The 19,588-nt window shown below is 51.5% G+C and overlaps 1 protein-coding gene across 1 annotated transcript; it reads left to right on the forward strand.

Moving 5' to 3' along the window:
- The first annotated feature begins 10,873 nt into the window (after positions 1-10,873).
- On the forward strand, positions 10,874-14,126 carry LOC135228924 (melanoma-associated antigen B2-like). The gene is made up of 2 exons (XM_064278405.1): positions 10,874-10,985; positions 12,881-14,126. The coding sequence occupies exons 1-2, from the start codon at positions 10,874-10,876 to the stop codon at positions 13,975-13,977; spliced, it is 1,209 nt and encodes a 402-aa protein (XP_064134475.1). The 3' UTR covers positions 13,978-14,126.
- Positions 14,127-19,588: the final 5,462 nt, after the last annotated feature.

Consider the following 19,588-nt stretch of genomic DNA (forward strand, 5'->3'; position numbering starts at 1 on the left):
ATAGAGAGATAGTATTTACAAAATGTTTCTCAGGTCAGAAAATGAATAACTTGTGCCCAGAGCGTTGAGTCGGACTGTAGAGCCAGAGCTATGTCAACACTAAAATAAGTGAGAGGTATGAATAAGGAAAAGATAAGAAAATATTCAGTGACAATATAATCACTGACAAATGCAAGGCCAGATAACCTGAAAAGATCTGGGGCTCATAAAATCATCCCGAAGAGCCCCTGCCTGAAGAAAGGAGATCTAGTAGAGCCAAGGGTACCTGCACCTCCAGGTGTGGCTGAAGGAGAGAAGGATGAGGTCAGCCTGTTTTCCTGACAGCCCACCGCCTGTGTTGGGCTTCCTATCTTTGGCTGCATCTTCCCCACCTCATGCCACTTCTCACCCTGGGACAGGGACCCAATCTCTGCAATAGCAAAATTGCTCAAGTTTGCAAGGATGTGCATTTCTCAGGAAGACCTTAACCAAAGAGGAGCCCAGAAGAGGACCCCAGTGAATGAAAAGAGAGAGGAAAAACACACCAGAATTTAGGGATTACACAAAGAACTGCAGGGCTTGCTCTCAGCCCTACAGAGCCCCAGGTAGTGGCCTCACTTATTCTTGAGGTTTCTCAGGGACCTAAGAGGTTGGCTGAAGGACACTCTCCAAGTCGGAAAAGCAAGGATACTCAGCCTCCGAGAGATATCTAAGTGATGAAGCTGAATGAAGATGATGGGCGGCCCCTCCAGAAGAGTGACATCCCCTAGTGTCCTGGCCTTACAGTTGGCCCTGAGAGAGCTTGAACAGTCCTGACTGGATATGACTCATCCTGACGTCCAAATCAGAGGTCCCAGGTCAGTGAAGACCTTGATATGAGGGGAGCAGCCTGCGATTCAGAACGGAGTGGAATTTCAGGACTGGTCGGGTTCAAGATGAAGACTGTGAATGAGGAAGGAGGGAACCACCCACCCCAGACAGAGGAGGCCACACAAAATACCCCCTGCTTTTGTCAGCACTGGGAGGCCCAGGGCCGAGTTGTCAGGATGAGGGGTCCCCTCGATTCTGCCTTGAGGGTATGAGGACTTGTGTGCATACCCCAGCTCCACAGAGGGAGGAGACTCAGGCCCTCAACGGAGGCAAGGTGAGGACCCTGAGTTTTGTAAGTGGGAACCCCATCAACAGAAGGAGCAGAAGAGAGCATCGCCTCTGTTCTCAGTCCTGGGAAGCCTGTGGGAGAGCCCTCTGACAGAGGTGCCCATCGATTCTTCTTAAGTGGTCTCAGGGAGGGAGGGTCCGGTCTAAAGGGGCGGCCCCAGATCTGTAGAGGGAGGAGTCTTGTCCCTACCTGGAGTTAGGTGTGGACCCTGAGTGTTTATGGGGCGACCTGCCGCCTAAAAAGGATCTGCCAGGCGCAGCGAAACAGCCTGCAATCCTGTGAGGCCCCAGGAAAGTGTATGGTGCGGCACACCCTGACCTGTGCCTCTAGGGTCTCTGCGCGGTGAGAATCCTGTTCTGAGCCTGCGAGTCAGGTCTCCATACGCGGGACTCCCAGGCTCTGATAGGTATCAAGGTGAGGACCCTGCGTGGGCACTAAGGGAACACTCACTCCAGAGCACTGGAGTCCCAAGGATCCTGTCCTTGCTGTCGGCCCTCGGAGACCCCCCTACCCCTGTAGCAGGGTCTTGATCCTTGCATGCCCTTGGTACAGCCTTGTACGGATGTGACGTGTCCTGGCTTCCATGTAGGAAGCGCTAGGAAAGGTGCGGCTTCTGGTTTGGGGGGCTGTGAGCTCTCCTCAGCAGAGGAGGGGGGAGTCTCCGAACTGATCGGGACTCAAGGTGAGGACTCTGAATGTGGACGGTTGTGCCAATTAACCCGAGAAAAGCGGGGTCCTATGAGCGCCGCCCCTGCTGTTGGCGCTCCGAGACACCCCGCTAAGGGCCTGGCCCTCGGAGGCCCCCCGCATACCCTTGGCCGAATGTGTGGGGCGGGCATGCGCCGACTTCCATCCAGGAAGTGCCGGGAAGGCGAGGCCTCTGGTCTGAGCGGGTTGAGACTTTCATCATCGGAGGAGGGTGGAGTCTCGGGACTGGTCAGGAGTCCAGGTGAGGACCCTGGATGTGGACTAATGGGATGGGTGGTCACTATCCCAGAACAGAGGAGATCCCACAAAGCCCCTCCCCTACCGCCAGCCTCAAGGCCACCAGGCTGACTTCGGCCTGTAAAGTCTCAGGATGAGAGGGGCTTGGTTCAAGGAAGCACCCCAGTTCTGAAGAGCGGGGAGACCTAGACCGTAACTGTAGGTGAGGCTAGGACCTTAGCGGTAATGCAGAGGCTTTCCCTTAAAAGAGGGGTCGCCCGCAGCCCAACCTTGCTTTCCAATCTGGGAGCCCCCGGGCAGGGGAACCGGATGGATGTGAAGCACTGCCACTTCCTTCTAGGGAGGTGAGGGCCTTATTCTGAGTCACAAATCCCATCCCCGCTTTGGGACGTACTCAAGTGAGTGGAGGGAGGAATCCCAAGTCCTACAAGGGGGCAAGTTCAGAAGGCTGAGGAATGAAGGGGTTACCAAATTGAGAACTCGGGGGTCAGATAACCCCCGTCGCCCTGGCCAGCCCTAGTATTCCCCAAACAGCCTACAAAGGATATGGGTCCCTTTGACTTTGAACTCTGAGTTCTGAGGGATGTGGCCTCATGACAGCAGAGGGTGAGACTGAAGGGAATGGTGCAGACTGAAAGGAAGATATGATTGAGGTACTGGGACTACTCAACCCAACATGGGGAGGACTACACTAAGCCCTGCTAATGCCATTAGCCTTGGAATCCCATGACAAATTTGGCCAGTTCAGGGGACTCTGGACTTCTGCCTGGAGTGTCTGAGGGAGATGAGCGCCTTTGTTTAAGCCCTAATTCAAGAGATAGAGGAATCCCAGAAACTGGTGGGTGTCAAGGTAAACATCCTTTAGAAGGCACTAGGGAATTAACCACTCTTCTCCCCTCCTCCAAAGGAAGGAGGATGCAGAAAAGCCTCCACTGCTATTGGCCAGGGGAGCCACGGTCAGAGGTGTCAGGCTGAGGTGCCCCCTTATGTGTTCCTTGGGATAGGTGGTCTCAGGGACATGAAGCCCTTAGACTAATGGGGAGGCTTTTTCAGCAGAGGAAACCCTGGTGGCGTAGTGGTTAAGTTCTACGGCTCATAACCGGAGTATTGGCAATTCAGATGCACCATTTGCTTCTTGGAAACTCTGCGGGGAGATTCTACTCTGTCCTATAGGGTCGCTGTGAGTCGGAAGCGACTCGATGGCAACGGGTACCAACCGGGTGTTCAGTAGAGGCAGGAGACATGGCCTCTAATAGGAGTCTAGTTGAGGATACTGAGTTCTGATGAGGTGACTCCTCCCAGAAGAAAGGAAGCCCCACAGAGCCCCAACAGTGCGTTCAGACCTGGAGGACCTAGGTCTGGTGACCTAGTGAGTTTCACTCACTAACTCCCAGGGCATCTCAGGGAGGTGAGGGACCTGGTAAAAGGGGGCAGCCATGTGTGAGGACCCCGGTAGAGGACTGAGGCCTCCGAGGAACCCCAGACAGAACGGGCCCCAGTGTGCTGTCATCACTGAGACACCCTGCCAGAGGTGGTGGCAGAGCTGCTCCTTCAGTTCCTGCTTGTGGATCCCAAAGGGATTTGAGGCGTCAAGGTACTCTGGCCCTGCCAGCAGTTGACATCATGGCCCTAGGAGTGAAATTAAAAGAGCTCCCAATAACCCAGAGCACAGAGAGTCCCAAGTGTCAGCCCCTGCTGTCACCCCAGGAAGCCCCAAGTAGGGCTGACAATCTAGAACCTAATTCGTCCTCCAATTTCCTCTACAGGGTCCTGACCAGGACAATAGGTGCCTTGTGAGGTTATAAAGCAGTGTCCTCAAGAATCCTGCAGACTGAAAGCCAAGGTGGCGTCTGTCTGCTACAGGGGCACACGCCCTCTCAGCCTCCCTCCTCCTGTGGGCCAGCATCACCTGCCCTCCTTCTACACTCCTGCCTGCTATCCTTGAGCAGAGTCATCATGCCTCGTGGTCATCAGAGTAAGCTCCGCTCCCGTGCGAAACGTCGCCAGGCCCAAGGTGACACCGGCAGTGTCAAGGGTGCTCAGGCCAGTGCAGCAGAAGAGGAAGGGTCCCCCTCCTCTTCCACTCCTCCTTCTGGGGGGCCTCCCCAGAGCTCCCATGCTGCTCGCACTCCCCAGGGGTCTCGGAGGGCCCCATCCAGCAGCACTCGTGCTGCAGGTGCTTCGGGCAGAAGAGCTCCTAGAGGGGCCGAGGGCCAAGATGAGGGATGTCCAAGTTCCTCTTCTACCCCAGACCCCAGTCAGAGGTCACGTAGAGACCCTCTAACCAAGAGGGTGGTCATGTTGTCGCAGTTCCTGCTGTCCAAGTATGAAATGCAAGAACGCATTACCAAGGGAAGAATGATGAAGATCATCAACAAAAGGTACAAGGAGCACTTCCCTGAGATCCTGAGGAGAGCCTCTGCGTACATCGAGCTGGCCTTTGGCCTTGACGTGAAGGAAGTCGATTCCAAAGGTCAGTCCTATACCGTTGTCAGCAAATTGGAGATCGCCGAGGAAGAGAATCTGAGTGGTGGCAGGGGCTTTCCCAAGAAGGGGCTCCTGATGCCTCTCCTGGCCATGATCTACACGAATGGAAACCGTGCCAGCGAGGAGGAGATGTGGGAATTCCTGAATATGGTGGGGATGTACGATGGCAAGACGCACTTCCTCTTTGGGGAGCCCCGGAAGCTCATCACCAAAGATTTGGTGCAGGAAAAGTACCTGGAGTACCGGCAGGTGCCCAACAGTGATCCTCCACGCTACCAATTCCTGTGGGGTCCCAGAGCCCAAGCCGAAGCCATCAAGACAAAAGTCCTGGAGTTTTTGGCCAAGGACAAGAATACGTTTTCCAGTGTCTTCCAAGCCCTGTATGGAGAAAGTTGGGGAGATGAGGAAGAGAGAGCTGCAGGCAGAGAATGGGCTGGGGCTGGTCCTCATGCCAGGGCCAGGGCTAGTGTCAGGGCGAGTTCAGCAGGCCGTCCCATCCGTGGTGAAGTCTGATGCAGATTCTTCACTTTGTTGTTGAAAATGGTTGTTAACCTTCTAAGTAGTGGAGGCAGCATGGGGCTGGAGGGAGCACATGTATGTCTTCTTGGATTCCTGTTATACTGGAGTAACTTGTAGATTAAGCTTTTTTTTTTTTTTTGTATTTTTTGAATGTAGTTCCTTTTAATTGAAGGTTTATTAAGATTCAGAAGCTCAATTCAACCTCATGCATTCATTGCTATTTTATTGCTTGATTTAGGAGTAAGTGTTTTGTATTGTGTAAAACAAATTGAAAACCCTTGAATCTACTTTGATGAATCCAGAACTAGTTAACGTGGTATCAGAATAGGGATGTTCTTTGGAACATTAAAGACATCCGCAAGAATTAGTTGGGATCACAAGATAGAGGTGGAGAAACATAAAGGTTGGTCAAGTCTTGGTTTCCTCTATTCCATTCGGTAAAAGTAAAACGTACATGTGCCTGGATTTGTTTAGCTCATTCAAGGCTGTTGTAGAAAATAAATCCTGATGATTTGATCTCTTGTTCCCTGGCTCTTATTTTCCCCGAAGAAAAATTGTGCATCTGCCCTTTGGAAGGCTTCATGCTAGTACTGGGGCCCTTTAGGCAAAGGTGTCGAAGCCCGTGTGTACGGATTTTAGAGTCTCATAGCAGCTACGATAGAAGGAGGAGTTTGAGATACACTCCGAGACCTCAAACCAAACCAAACCAAAGCAAACCCACTGCCGTGGAGTCGATTCCGACTCATAGCGACCCTATAGGACAGAGTAGAACTGCCCCATAGAGTTTCCAAGGAGCATCTGGCGGATTCGAACTGCCGATGCTTTGGTTAGCAGCCGTAGCGATTAACCACTACGCCACCAGGGTTTCCTCCAAGACCTCTGGACTAGTGAAAAAGGAGTGAGCACCTCAGGGGTCCCTCTAGTGTAAATGCCCTGAGGGAGGGCAGTTTGGGCCCTTGGGAAACGCTGATCTCTCGGTGGGGGTGGGGGAAATTTTCAGTTAGGAAGCATAGGGTAGGGAAGGGTAGGGGGTGAGAAGAGCAGGTAGGGGTGAGGTTGGGGGGAGGGAGTCCAGATAAGCCTGTGGGAGGGGTGAGCAGGGCAAGACACTCCCATGATGTGTCTGAGCCTGGAGAGGCTGAGCCTGGAATGGAAACCAGCTCTTCACGGTGACTCTGGGATTGGGGGTAAAGCAGAGAGAAATCCCCACTTGGAGCAGGACTGGCAGGTGTCCTGTGCTGTTGTCCCAGCGCACTTGGACACATCCACTGACTAGGTGTGTTATGCATACCATGTCCACGGAGTTCCTGAGAAATAGGGCGCTCCTCCCTTGGTGTCAGGAAGCCACTGATAATAGCCTTTTGCTTTGGGGTGGGGGAGCCAAAGGGCATGCCATTGAGGGGACAGTAGAATGAGGTTGTCTTGAGTGTCATTTGGCAAACTCCAAGTGAAGACGACTTTTGGCCGTGGTGATGTGAATGAAAATTGCAGTGACATACATGGAAGGGCAGCTGGGAGGGGAAATTGTTGGTCCTTGACAGCACTTCTAGGAGCTTTGTGTTGCATTAAACTGGGACAGTCTACACACACCCACATGAAAGAACATACTCCGTAATAGGGACTGAACTTACGCACCATGCCCCTCAAACACAGGTGCTATAAATCCTTACCCAGCAACTATGGTTATAATGTCATTTGGGAATGTGTATTGTTTTGTTAAAGAGACTGGATTGTAAGGTGTGTCTTGAGTCAACCCAGAAGCTGCTCCAAGGGAGAAAGATGTGGTGGACAGCTTCTGTAAAGATTTACAGCCTCAGAAATGCTATGGGAGATCTTGAGAAATAGTATAAACTGAGAAGAACACATACTTTTGTGGTTACAAGGGGGGGGAGGGAGGGAGGGTGGGAGAGGGTTATTTACTGATCAGTTAGTAGATAAGAACTATTTTAGGTGAAGGGAAGGACAATACTCAATACACCGAAGGTCAGCTCAAATGGACTGGACCAAAAGCAAAGAAGTTTCCGGGATAAACTGAATGCTTCAAAGGTCAGCGGAGCAAGGGTGGGGGTTTGGGGACTATGGCTTAAGGGAACTTCTAAGTCAATTGGCAAAATAATACTATTAGGAAAACATTCTGCATCCCACTTTGAAATGTGGCGTCTGGGGTCTTAGAGGCTAACAAGCGGCCATCTAGACGCATCAATGGGTCTCAACCCACCTGGATGAAAGGAGAATGAAGAACAAGAACACCAAGGTCACACGACAACCATGAGCCCAAGAGACAGAAAGGGCCACACGAATCAGAGGCTTACATCATCCTGAGACCAGAAGAACTAGATGGTGCCTGGCCACAACCGATGACTTCCCTGACAGGGAGCGCAACAGAGAACCCCTGAGGGAGCAGGAGATCAGTGGGATGCAGACCCCAAATTCTCATAAAAAGACCAGACTGAATGGTCCGACTGAGACTAGAGGAATCCCGGCGGTCATGGTCCCCAAACCTTCTGTTGGCCCAGAACAGGATCCATTCCCGAAGACAACTCATCAGACATGGAAGGGACTGGACAATGGGTAGGAGAGAGATGCCGATGAAGAATGAGCTACTTGTATCAGGTGGACACTTGAGACTGTGTTGGCATCTCCTGTCTGGAGGGGAGATAGGAGGGTAGAGAGGCTTAGAAACTGGCAGAATCGTCACGAAAGGATAGACTGGAAGGGCTGACTCATTAGGGGGAGAGTAAGTGGGAGTATGGAGTAAGGTGTATATAAGCTTATGTGTGACAGACTGACTTGATTTGTAAACGTTCACTTAAAGCTCAATAAAAATTATACATAAAAAGAAGAGAGAAATGCTATGGGGCAGTTCTACTCTGTTCCGTTGCATCCCTGTGAGTTGTAATATTCTGGACAGCGGTGGTTTTTTTTCCCAGGGGGTGTTGATTGACCAAGCGAGTAATCACAGGTGGGGAAAGATAGGTGCCACACCACATGAGATCTCCAAGGAGACAAGAAAGAGAAGCTGAAGAAAGACAAGGACCTTCCCCCACGGTAATCAAAGAGGTAAAGCTTTCCCCTACAGCCAGGACGCTGAATTCAGAGTTCTGGGCTTCTAAACTGTGAGAAAACAAATCTCTATTTGTGAAAGCCATCCACTTGTGGTATTTCTGTTATGACAGCACTAGATAAGTATGAGACTCTCTAATGAGTGATAAAACGCTTTGGCCTTGACTACTAACATATATGTTCGTAGTGCAAACTCATCCAGTGGTACCGCGGAAGAAAGACCTGGCAATCTGTTTCTTTAAAGTTTATAGCCAAGGAAACCCTATAGGGCAGTTCCATAGGGTGTTGCATTTAGCTGGAATTGATTCAAGGGCAAGGAGTCAGTGTAAAATATTACTTCATTTCTCTGCTCAAACAGCATTTTTCCTGATTTTGTTTTCTTTGTCCTAGAGTGCTGCATATTCTGACACATCGTGGAGTAAACAAAACCAAAAATCCTCAAGAGGAGGGTGGTATTGTAGAGTGTGAAAATGATCGTAGTAACGAGTGCCATTCTTTAAACGCCCGACATGTGCCGTCAGTTTGCCAGGTGCTTCACATGCCTTGCACGCAATGCACCTGCCCTAGAAGACAGGGCTTATCAATCCCCCTGCACAGAAGAAGAACCCGAAGCTCAGAGAGTTTGTAATGTGTTTGCAAGTCTAGTATATGACCGAGCTAGATTAGGCCCCTGGTCTGAATCCGTCTGGAGCCTAGCTTGTTCCACTCCTCCCAGCCAGAGGCTTACCGTGTGTCTCTTAATTCACTGTTCTTCTCTCCACTACAAAATGTTTCTCAGGTCAGAAAATGAATAACTTGTGCCCAGAGCGTTGAGTCGGACTGTAGAGCCAGAGCTATGTCAACACTAAAATAAGTGAGAGGTATGAATAAGGAAAAGATAAGAAAATATTCAGTGACAATATAATCACTGACAAATGCAAGGCCAGATAACCTGAAAAGATCTGGGGCTCATAAAATCATCCCGAAGAGCCCCTGCCTGAAGAAAGGAGATCTAGTAGAGCCAAGGGTACCTGCACCTCCAGGTGTGGCTGAAGGAGAGAAGGATGAGGTCAGCCTGTTTTCCTGACAGCCCACCGCCTGTGTTGGGCTTCCTATCTTTGGCTGCATCTTCCCCACCTCATGCCACTTCTCACCCTGGGACAGGGACCCAATCTCTGCAATAGCAAAATTGCTCAAGTTTGCAAGGATGTGGCATTTCTCAGGAAGACCTTAACCAAAGAGGAGCCCAGAAGAGGACCCCAGTGAATGAAAAGAGAGAGGAAAAACACACCAGAATTTAGGGATTACACAAAGAACTGCAGGGCTTGCTCTCAGCCCTACAGAGCCCCAGGTAGTGGCCTCACTTATTCTTGAGGTTTCTCAGGGACCTAAGAGGTTGGCTGAAGGACACTCTCCAAGTCGGAAAAGCAAGGATACTCAGCCTCCGAGAGATATCTAAGTGATGAAGCTGAATGAAGATGATGGGCGGCCCCTCCAGAAGAGTGACATCCCCTAGTGTCCTGGCCTTACAGTTGGCCCTGAGAGAGCTTGAACAGTCCTGACTGGATATGACTCATCCTGACGTCCAAATCAGAGGTCCCAGGTCAGTGAAGACCTTGATATGAGGGGAGCAGCCTGCGATTCAGAACGGAGTGGAATTTCAGGACTGGTCGGGTTCAAGATGAAGACTGTGAATGAGGAAGGAGGGAACCACCCACCCCAGACAGAGGAGGCCACACAAAATACCCCCTGCTTTTGTCAGCACTGGGAGGCCCAGGGCCGAGTTGTCAGGATGAGGGGTCCCCTCGATTCTGCCTTGAGGGTATGAGGACTTGTGTGCATACCCCAGCTCCACAGAGGGAGGAGACTCAGGCCCTCAACGGAGGCAAGGTGAGGACCCTGAGTTTTGTAAGTGGGAACCCCATCAACAGAAGGAGCAGAAGAGAGCATCGCCTCTGTTCTCAGTCCTGGGAAGCCTGTGGGAGAGCCCTCTGACAGAGGTGCCCATCGATTCTTCTTAAGTGGTCTCAGGGAGGGAGGGTCCGGTCTAAAGGGGCGGCCCCAGATCTGTAGAGGGAGGAGTCTTGTCCCTACCTGGAGTTAGGTGTGGACCCTGAGTGTTTATGGGGCGACCTGCCGCCTAAAAAGGATCTGCCAGGCGCAGCGAAACAGCCTGCAATCCTGTGAGGCCCCAGGAAAGTGTATGGTGCGGCACACCCTGACCTGTGCCTCTAGGGTCTCTGCGCGGTGAGAATCCTGTTCTGAGCCTGCGAGTCAGGTCTCCATACGCGGGACTCCCAGGCTCTGATAGGTATCAAGGTGAGGACCCTGCGTGGGCACTAAGGGAACACTCACTCCAGAGCACTGGAGTCCCAAGGATCCTGTCCTTGCTGTCGGCCCTCGGAGACCCCCCTACCCCTGTAGCAGGGTCTTGATCCTTGCATGCCCTTGGTACAGCCTTGTACGGATGTGACGTGTCCTGGCTTCCATGTAGGAAGCGCTAGGAAAGGTGCGGCTTCTGGTTTGGGGGGCTGTGAGCTCTCCTCAGCAGAGGAGGGGGGAGTCTCCGAACTGATCGGGACTCAAGGTGAGGACTCTGAATGTGGACGGTTGTGCCAATTAACCCGAGAAAAGCGGGGTCCTATGAGCGCCGCCCCTGCTGTTGGCGCTCCGAGACACCCCGCTAAGGGCCTGGCCCTCGGAGGCCCCCCGCATACCCTTGGCCGAATGTGTGGGGCGGGCATGCGCCGACTTCCATCCAGGAAGTGCCGGGAAGGCGAGGCCTCTGGTCTGAGCGGGTTGAGACTTTCATCATCGGAGGAGGGTGGAGTCTCGGGACTGGTCAGGAGTCCAGGTGAGGACCCTGGATGTGGACTAATGGGATGGGTGGTCACTATCCCAGAACAGAGGAGATCCCACAAAGCCCCTCCCCTACCGCCAGCCTCAAGGCCACCAGGCTGACTTCGGCCTGTAAAGTCTCAGGATGAGAGGGGCTTGGTTCAAGGAAGCACCCCAGTTCTGAAGAGCGGGGAGACCTAGACCGTAACTGTAGGTGAGGCTAGGACCTTAGCGGTAATGCAGAGGCTTTCCCTTAAAAGAGGGGTCGCCCGCAGCCCAACCTTGCTTTCCAATCTGGGAGCCCCCGGGCAGGGGAACCGGATGTGAAGCACTGCCACTTCCTTCTAGGGAGGTGAGGGCCTTATTCTGAGTCACAAATCCCATCCCCGCTTTGGGACGTACTCAAGTGAGTGGAGGGAGGAATCCCAAGTCCTACAAGGGGGCAAGTTCAGAAGGCTGAGGAATGAAGGGGTTACCAAATTGAGAACTCGGGGGTCAGATAACCCCCGTCGCCCTGGCCAGCCCTAGTATTCCCCAAACAGCCTACAAAGGATATGGGTCCCTTTGACTTTGAACTCTGAGTTCTGAGGGATGTGGCCTCATGACAGCAGAGGGTGAGACTGAAGGGAATGGTGCAGACTGAAAGGAAGATATGATTGAGGTACTGGGACTACTCAACCCAACATGGGGAGGACTACACTAAGCCCTGCTAATGCCATTAGCCTTGGAATCCCATGACAAATTTGGCCAGTTCAGGGGACTCTGGACTTCTGCCTGGAGTGTCTGAGGGAGATGAGCGCCTTTGTTTAAGCCCTAATTCAAGAGATAGAGGAATCCCAGAAACTGGTGGGTGTCAAGGTAAACATCCTTTAGAAGGCACTAGGGAATTAACCACTCTTCTCCCCTCCTCCAAAGGAAGGAGGATGCAGAAAAGCCTCCACTGCTATTGGCCAGGGGAGCCACGGTCAGAGGTGTCAGGCTGAGGTGCCCCCTTATGTGTTCCTTGGGATAGGTGGTCTCAGGGACATGAAGCCCTTAGACTAATGGGGAGGCTTTTTCAGCAGAGGAAACCCTGGTGGCGTAGTGGTTAAGTTCTACGGCTCATAACCGGAGTATTGGCAATTCAGATGCACCATTTGCTTCTTGGAAACTCTGCGGGGAGATTCTACTCTGTCCTATAGGGTCGCTGTGAGTCGGAAGCGACTCGATGGCAACGGGTACCAACCGGGTGTTCAGTAGAGGCAGGAGACATGGCCTCTAATAGGAGTCTAGTTGAGGATACTGAGTTCTGATGAGGTGACTCCTCCCAGAAGAAAGGAAGCCCCACAGAGCCCCAACAGTGCGTTCAGACCTGGAGGACCTAGGTCTGGTGACCTAGTGAGTTTCACTCACTAACTCCCAGGGCATCTCAGGGAGGTGAGGGACCTGGTAAAAGGGGGCAGCCATGTGTGAGGACCCCGGTAGAGGACTGAGGCCTCCGAGGAACCTCAGACAGAACGGGCCCCAGTGTGCTGTCATCACTGAGACACCCTGCCAGAGGTGGTGGCAGAGCTGCTCCTTCAGTTCCTGCTTGTGGATCCCAAAGGGATTTGAGGCGTCAAGGTACTCTGGCCCTGCCAGCAGTTGACATCATGGCCCTAGGAGTGAAATTAAAAGAGCTCCCAATAACCCAGAGCACAGAGAGTCCCAAGTGTCAGCCCCTGCTGTCACCCCAGGAAGCCCCAAGTAGGGCTGACAATCTAGAACCTAATTCGTCCTCCAATTTCCTCTACAGGGTCCTGACCAGGACAATAGGTGCCTTGTGAGGTTATAAAGCAGTGTCCTCAAGAATCCTGCAGACTGAAAGCCAAGGTGGCGTCTGTCTGCTACAGGGGCACACGCCCTCTCAGCCTCCCTCCTCCTGTGGGCCAGCATCACCTGCCCTCCTTCTACACTCCTGCCTGCTATCCTTGAGCAGAGTCATCATGCCTCGTGGTCATCAGAGTAAGCTCCGCTCCCGTGCGAAACGTCGCCAGGCCCAAGGTGACACCGGCAGTGTCAAGGGTGCTCAGGCCAGTGCAGCAGAAGAGGAAGGGTCCCCCTCCTCTTCCACTCCTCCTTCTGGGGGGCCTCCCCAGAGCTCCCATGCTGCTCGCACTCCCCAGGGGTCTCGGAGGGCCCCATCCAGCAGCACTCGTGCTGCAGGTGCTTCGGGCAGAAGAGCTCCTAGAGGGGCCGAGGGCCAAGATGAGGGATGTCCAAGTTCCTCTTCTACCCCAGACCCCAGTCAGAGGTCACGTAGAGACCCTCTAACCAAGAGGGTGGTCATGTTGTCGCAGTTCCTGCTGTCCAAGTATGAAATGCAAGAACGCATTACCAAGGGAAAAATGATGAAGATCATCAACAAAAGGTACAAGGAGCACTTCCCTGAGATCCTGAGGAGAGCCTCTGCGTACATCGAGCTGGCCTTTGGCCTTGACGTGAAGGAAGTCGATTCCAAAGGTCAGTCCTATACCGTTGTCAGCAAATTGGAGATCGCCGAGGAAGAGAATCTGAGTGGTGGCAGGGGCTTTCCCAAGAAGGGGCTCCTGATGCCTCTCCTGGCCATGATCTACACGAATGGAAACCGTGCCAGCGAGGAGGAGATGTGGGAATTCCTGAATATGGTGGGGATGTACGATGGCAAGACGCACTTCCTCTTTGGGGAGCCCCGGAAGCTCATCACCAAAGATTTGGTGCAGGAAAAGTACCTGGAGTACCGGCAGGTGCCCAACAGTGATCCTCCACGCTACCAATTCCTGTGGGGTCCCAGAGCCCAAGCCGAAGCCATCAAGACAAAAGTCCTGGAGTTTTTGGCCAAGGACAAGAATACGTTTTCCAGTGTCTTCCAAGCCCTGTATGGAGAAAGTTGGGGAGATGAGGAAGAGAGAGCTGCAGGCAGAGAATGGGCTGGGGCTGGTCCTCATGCCAGGGCCAGGGCTAGTGTCAGGGCGAGTTCAGCAGGCCGTCCCATCCGTGGTGAAGTCTGATGCAGATTCTTCACTTTGTTGTTGAAAATGGTTGTTAACCTTCTAAGTAGTGGAGGCAGCATGGGGCTGGAGGGAGCACATGTATGTCTTCTTGGATTCCTGTTATACTGGAGTAACTTGTAGATTAAGCTTTTTTTTTTTTTTTTGTATTTTTTGAATGTAGTTCCTTTTAATTGAAGGTTTATTAAGATTCAGAAGCTCAATTCAACCTCATGCATTCATTGCTATTTTATTGCTTGATTTAGGAGTAAGTGTTTTGTATTGTGTAAAACAAATTGAAAACCCTTGAATCTACTTTGATGAATCCAGAACTAGTTAACGTGGTATCAGAATAGGGATGTTCTTTGGAACATTAAAGACATCCGCAAGAATTAGTTGGGATCACAAGATAGAGGTGGAGAAACATAAAGGTTGGTCAAGTCTTGGTTTCCTCTATTCCATTCGGTAAAAGTAAAACGTACATGTGCCTGGATTTGTTTAGCTCATTCAAGGCTGTTGTAGAAAATAAATCCTGATGATTTGATCTCTTGTTCCCTGGCTCTTATTTTCCCCGAAGAAAAATTGTGCATCTGCCCTTTGGAAGGCTTCATGCTAGTACTGGGGCCCTTTAGGCAAAGGTGTCGAAGCCCGTGTGTACGGATTTTAGAGTCTCATAGCAGCTACGATAGAAGGAGGAGTTTGAGATACACTCCGAGACCTCAAACCAAACCAAACCAAAGCAAACCCACTGCCGTGGAGTCGATTCCGACTCATAGCGACCCTATAGGACAGAGTAGAACTGCCCCATAGAGTTTCCAAGGAGCATCTGGCGGATTCGAACTGCCGATGCTTTGGTTAGCAGCCGTAGCGATTAACCACTACGCCACCAGGGTTTCCTCCAAGACCTCTGGACTAGTGAAAAAGGAGTGAGCACCTCAGGGGTCCCTCTAGTGTAAATGCCCTGAGGGAGGGCAGTTTGGGCCCTTGGGAAACGCTGATCTCTCGGTGGGGGTGGGGGAAATTTTCAGTTAGGAAGCATAGGGTAGGGAAGGGTAGGGGGTGAGAAGAGCAGGTAGGGGTGAGGTTGGGGGGAGGGAGTCCAGATAAGCCTGTGGGAGGGGTGAGCAGGGCAAGACACTCCCATGATGTGTCTGAGCCTGGAGAGGCTGAGCCTGGAATGGAAACCAGCTCTTCACGGTGACTCTGGGATTGGGGGTAAAGCAGAGAGAAATCCCCACTTGGAGCAGGACTGGCAGGTGTCCTGTGCTGTTGTCCCAGCGCACTTGGACACATCCACTGACTAGGTGTGTTATGCATACCATGTCCACGGAGTTCCTGAGAAATAGGGCGCTCCTCCCTTGGTGTCAGGAAGCCACTGATAATAGCCTTTTGCTTTGGGGTGGGGGAGCCAAAGGGCATGCCATTGAGGGGACAGTAGAATGAGGTTGTCTTGAGTGTCATTTGGCAAACTCCAAGTGAAGACGACTTTTGGCCGTGGTGATGTGAATGAAAATTGCAGTGACATACATGGAAGGGCAGCTGGGAGGGGAAATTGTTGGTCCTTGACAGCACTTCTAGGAGCTTTGTGTTGCATTAAACTGGGACAGTCTACACACACCCACATGAAAGAACATACTCCGTAATAGGGACTGAACTTACGCACCATGCCCCTCAAACACAGGTGCTATAAATCCTTACCCAGCAACTATGGTTATAATGTCATTTGGGAATGTGTATTGTTTTGTTAAAGAGACTGGATTGTAAGGTGTGTCTTGAGTCAACCCAGAAGCTGCTCCAAGGGAGAAAGATGTGGTGGACAGCTTCTGTAAAGATTTACAGCCTCAGAAATGCTATGGGAGATCTTGAGAAATAGTATAAACTGAGAAGAACACATACTTTTGTGGTTACAAGGGGGGGGAGGGAGGGAGGGTGGGAGAGGGTTATTTACTGATCAGTTAGTAGATAAGAACTATTTTAGGTGAAGGGAAGGACAATACTCAATACACCGAAGGTCAGCTCAAATGGACTGGACCAAAAGCAAAGAAGTTTCCGGGATAAACTGAATGCTTCAAAGGTCAGCGGAGCAAGGGTGGGGGTTTGGGGACTATGGCTTAAGGGAACTTCTAAGTCAATTGGCAAAATAATACTATTAGGAAAACATTCTGCATCCCACTTTGAAATGTGGCGTCTGGGGTCTTAGAGGCTAACAAGCGGCCATCTAGACGCATCAATGGGTCTCAACCCACCTGGATGAAAGGAGAATGAAGAACAAGAACACCAAGGTCACACGACAACCATGAGCCCAAGAGACAGAAAGGGCCACACGAATCAGAGGCTTACATCATCCTGAGACCAGAAGAACTAGATGGTGCCTGGCCACAACCGATGACTTCCCTGACAGGGAGCGCAACAGAGAACCCCTGAGGGAGCAGGAGATCAGTGGGATGCAGACCCCAAATTCTCATAAAAAGACCAGACTGAATGGTCCGACTGAGACTAGAGGAATCCCGGCGGTCATGGTCCCCAAACCTTCTGTTGGCCCAGAACAGGATCCATTCCCGAAGACAACTCATCAGACATGGAAGGGACTGGACAATGGGTAGGAGAGAGATGCCGATGAAGAATGAGCTACTTGTATCAGGTGGACACTTGAGACTGTGTTGGCATCTCCTGTCTGGAGGGGAGATAGGAGGGTAGAGAGGCTTAGAAACTGGCAGAATCGTCACGAAAGGATAGACTGGAAGGGCTGACTCATTAGGGGGAGAGTAAGTGGGAGTATGGAGTAAGGTGTATATAAGCTTATGTGTGACAGACTGACTTGATTTGTAAACGTTCACTTAAAGCTCAATAAAAATTATACATAAAAAGAAGAGAGAAATGCTATGGGGCAGTTCTACTCTGTTCCGTTGCATCCCTGTGAGTTGTAATATTCTGGACAGCGGTGGTTTTTTTTCCCAGGGGGTGTTGATTGACCAAGCGAGTAATCACAGGTGGGGAAAGATAGGTGCCACACCACATGAGATCTCCAAGGAGACAAGAAAGAGAAGCTGAAGAAAGACAAGGACCTTCCCCCACGGTAATCAAAGAGGTAAAGCTTTCCCCTACAGCCAGGACGCTGAATTCAGAGTTCTGGGCTTCTAAACTGTGAGAAAACAAATCTCTATTTGTGAAAGCCATCCACTTGTGGTATTTCTGTTATGACAGCACTAGATAAGTATGAGACTCTCTAATGAGTGATAAAACGCTTTGGCCTTGACTACTAACATATATGTTCGTAGTGCAAACTCATCCAGTGGTACCGCGGAAGAAAGACCTGGCAATCTGTTTCTTTAAAGTTTATAGCCAAGGAAACCCTATAGGGCAGTTCCACAGGGTGTTGCATTTAGCTGGAATTGATTCAAGGGCAAGGAGTCAGTGTAAAATATTACTTCATTTCTCTGCTCAAACAGCATTTTCCCTGATTTTGTTTTCTTTGTCCTAGAGTGCTGCATATTCTGACACATCGTGGAGTAAACAAAACCAAAAATCCTCAAGAGGAGGGTGGTATTGTAGAGTGTGAAAATGATCGTAGTAACGAGTGCCATTCTTTAAACGCCCGACATGTGCCGTCAGTTTGCCAGGTGCTTCACATGCCTTGCACGCAATGCACCTGCCCTAGAAGACAGGGCTTATCAATCCCCCTGCACAGAAGAAGAACCCGAAGCTCAGAGAGTTTGTAATGTGTTTGCAAGTCTAGTATATGACCGAGCTAGATTAGGCCCCTGGTCTGAATCCGTCTGGAGCCTAGCTTGTTCCACTCCTCCCAGCCAGAGGCTTACCGTGTGTCTCTTAATTCACTGTTCTTCTCTCCACTACAAAATGTTTCTCAGGTCAGAAAATGAATAACTTGTGCCCAGAGCGTTGAGTCGGACTGTAGAGCCAGAGCTATGTCAACACTAAAATAAGTGAGAGGTATGAATAAGGAAAAGATAAGAAAATATTCAGTGACAATATAATCACTGACAAATGCAAGGCCAGATAACCTGAAAAGATCTGGGGCTCATAAAATCATCCCGAAGAGCCCCTGCCTGAAGAAAGGAGATCTAGTAGAGCCAAGGGTACCTGCACCTCCAGGTGTGGCTGAAGGAGAGAAGGATGAGGTCAGCCTGTTTTCCTGACAGCCCACCGCCTGTGTTGGGCTTCCTATCTTTGGCTGCATCTTCCCCACCTCATGCCACTTCTCACCCTGGGACAGGGACCCAATCTCTGCAATAGCAAAATTGCTCAAGTTTGCAAGGATGTGGCATTTCTCAGGAAGACCTTAACCAAAGAGGAGCCCAGAAGAGGACCCCAGTGAATGAAAAGAGAGAGGAAAAACACACCAGAATTTAGGGATTACACAAAGAACTGCAGGGCTTGCTCTCAGCCCTACAGAGCCCCAGGTAGTGGCCTCACTTATTCTTGAGGTTTCTCAGGGACCTAAGAGGTTGGCTGAAGGACACTCTCCAAGTCGGAAAAGCAAGGATACTCAGCCTCCGAGAGATATCTAAGTGATGAAGCTGAATGAAGATGATGGGCGGCCCCGCCAGAAGAGTGACATCCCCTAGTGTCCTGGCCTTACAGTTGGCCCTGAGAGAGCTTGAACAGTCCTGACTGGATATGACTCATCCTGACGTCCAAATCAGAGGTCCCAGGTCAGTGAAGACCTTGATATGAGGGGAGCAGCCTGCGATTCAGAACGGAGTGGAATTTCAGGACTGGTCGGGTTCAAGATGAAGACTGTGAATGAGGAAGGAGGGAACCACCCACCCCAGACAGAGGAGGCCACACAAAATACCCCCTGCTTTTGTCAGCACTGGGAGGCCCAGGGCCGAGTTGTCAGGATGAGGGGTCCCCTCGATTCTGCCTTGAGGGTATGAGGACTTGTGTGCATACCCCAGCTCCACAGAGGGAGGAGACTCAGGCCCTCAACGGAGGCAAGGTGAGGACCCTGAGTTTTGTAAGTGGGAACCCCATCAACAGAAGGAGCAGAAGAGAGCATCGCCTCTGTTCTCAGTCCTGGGAAGCCTGTGGGAGAGCCCTCTGACAGAGGTGCCCATCGATTCTTCTTAAGTGGTCTCAGGGAGGGAGGGTCCGGTCTAAAGGGGCGGCCCCAGATCTGTAGAGGGAGGAGTCTTGTCCCTACCTGGAGTTAGGTGTGGACCCTGAGTGTTTATGGGGCGACCTGCCGCCTAAAAAGGATCTGCCAGGCGCAGCGAAACAGCCTGCAATCCTGTGAGGCCCCAGGAAAGTGTATGGTGCGGCACACCCTGACCTGTGCCTCTAGGGTCTCTGCGCGGTGAGAATCCTGTTCTGAGCCTGCGAGTCAGGTCTCCATACGCGGGACTCCCAGGCTCTGATAGGTATCAAGGTGAGGACCCTGCGTGGGCACTAAGGGAACACTCACTCCAGAGCACTGGAGTCCCAAGGATCCTGTCCTTGCTGTTGGCCCTCGGAGACCCCCCTACCCCTGTAGCAGGGTCTTGATCCTTGCATGCCCTTGGTACAGCCTTGTACGGATGTGACGTGTCCTGGCTTCCATGTAGGAAGCGCTAGGAAAGGTGCGGCTTCTGGTTTGGGGGGCTGTGAGCTCTCCTCAGCAGAGGAGGGGGGA

Source organism: Loxodonta africana, chromosome X (assembly GCF_030014295.1).
Source record: "Loxodonta africana isolate mLoxAfr1 chromosome X, mLoxAfr1.hap2, whole genome shotgun sequence".
Taxonomy (NCBI): Eukaryota; Metazoa; Chordata; class Mammalia; order Proboscidea; family Elephantidae; genus Loxodonta; species Loxodonta africana.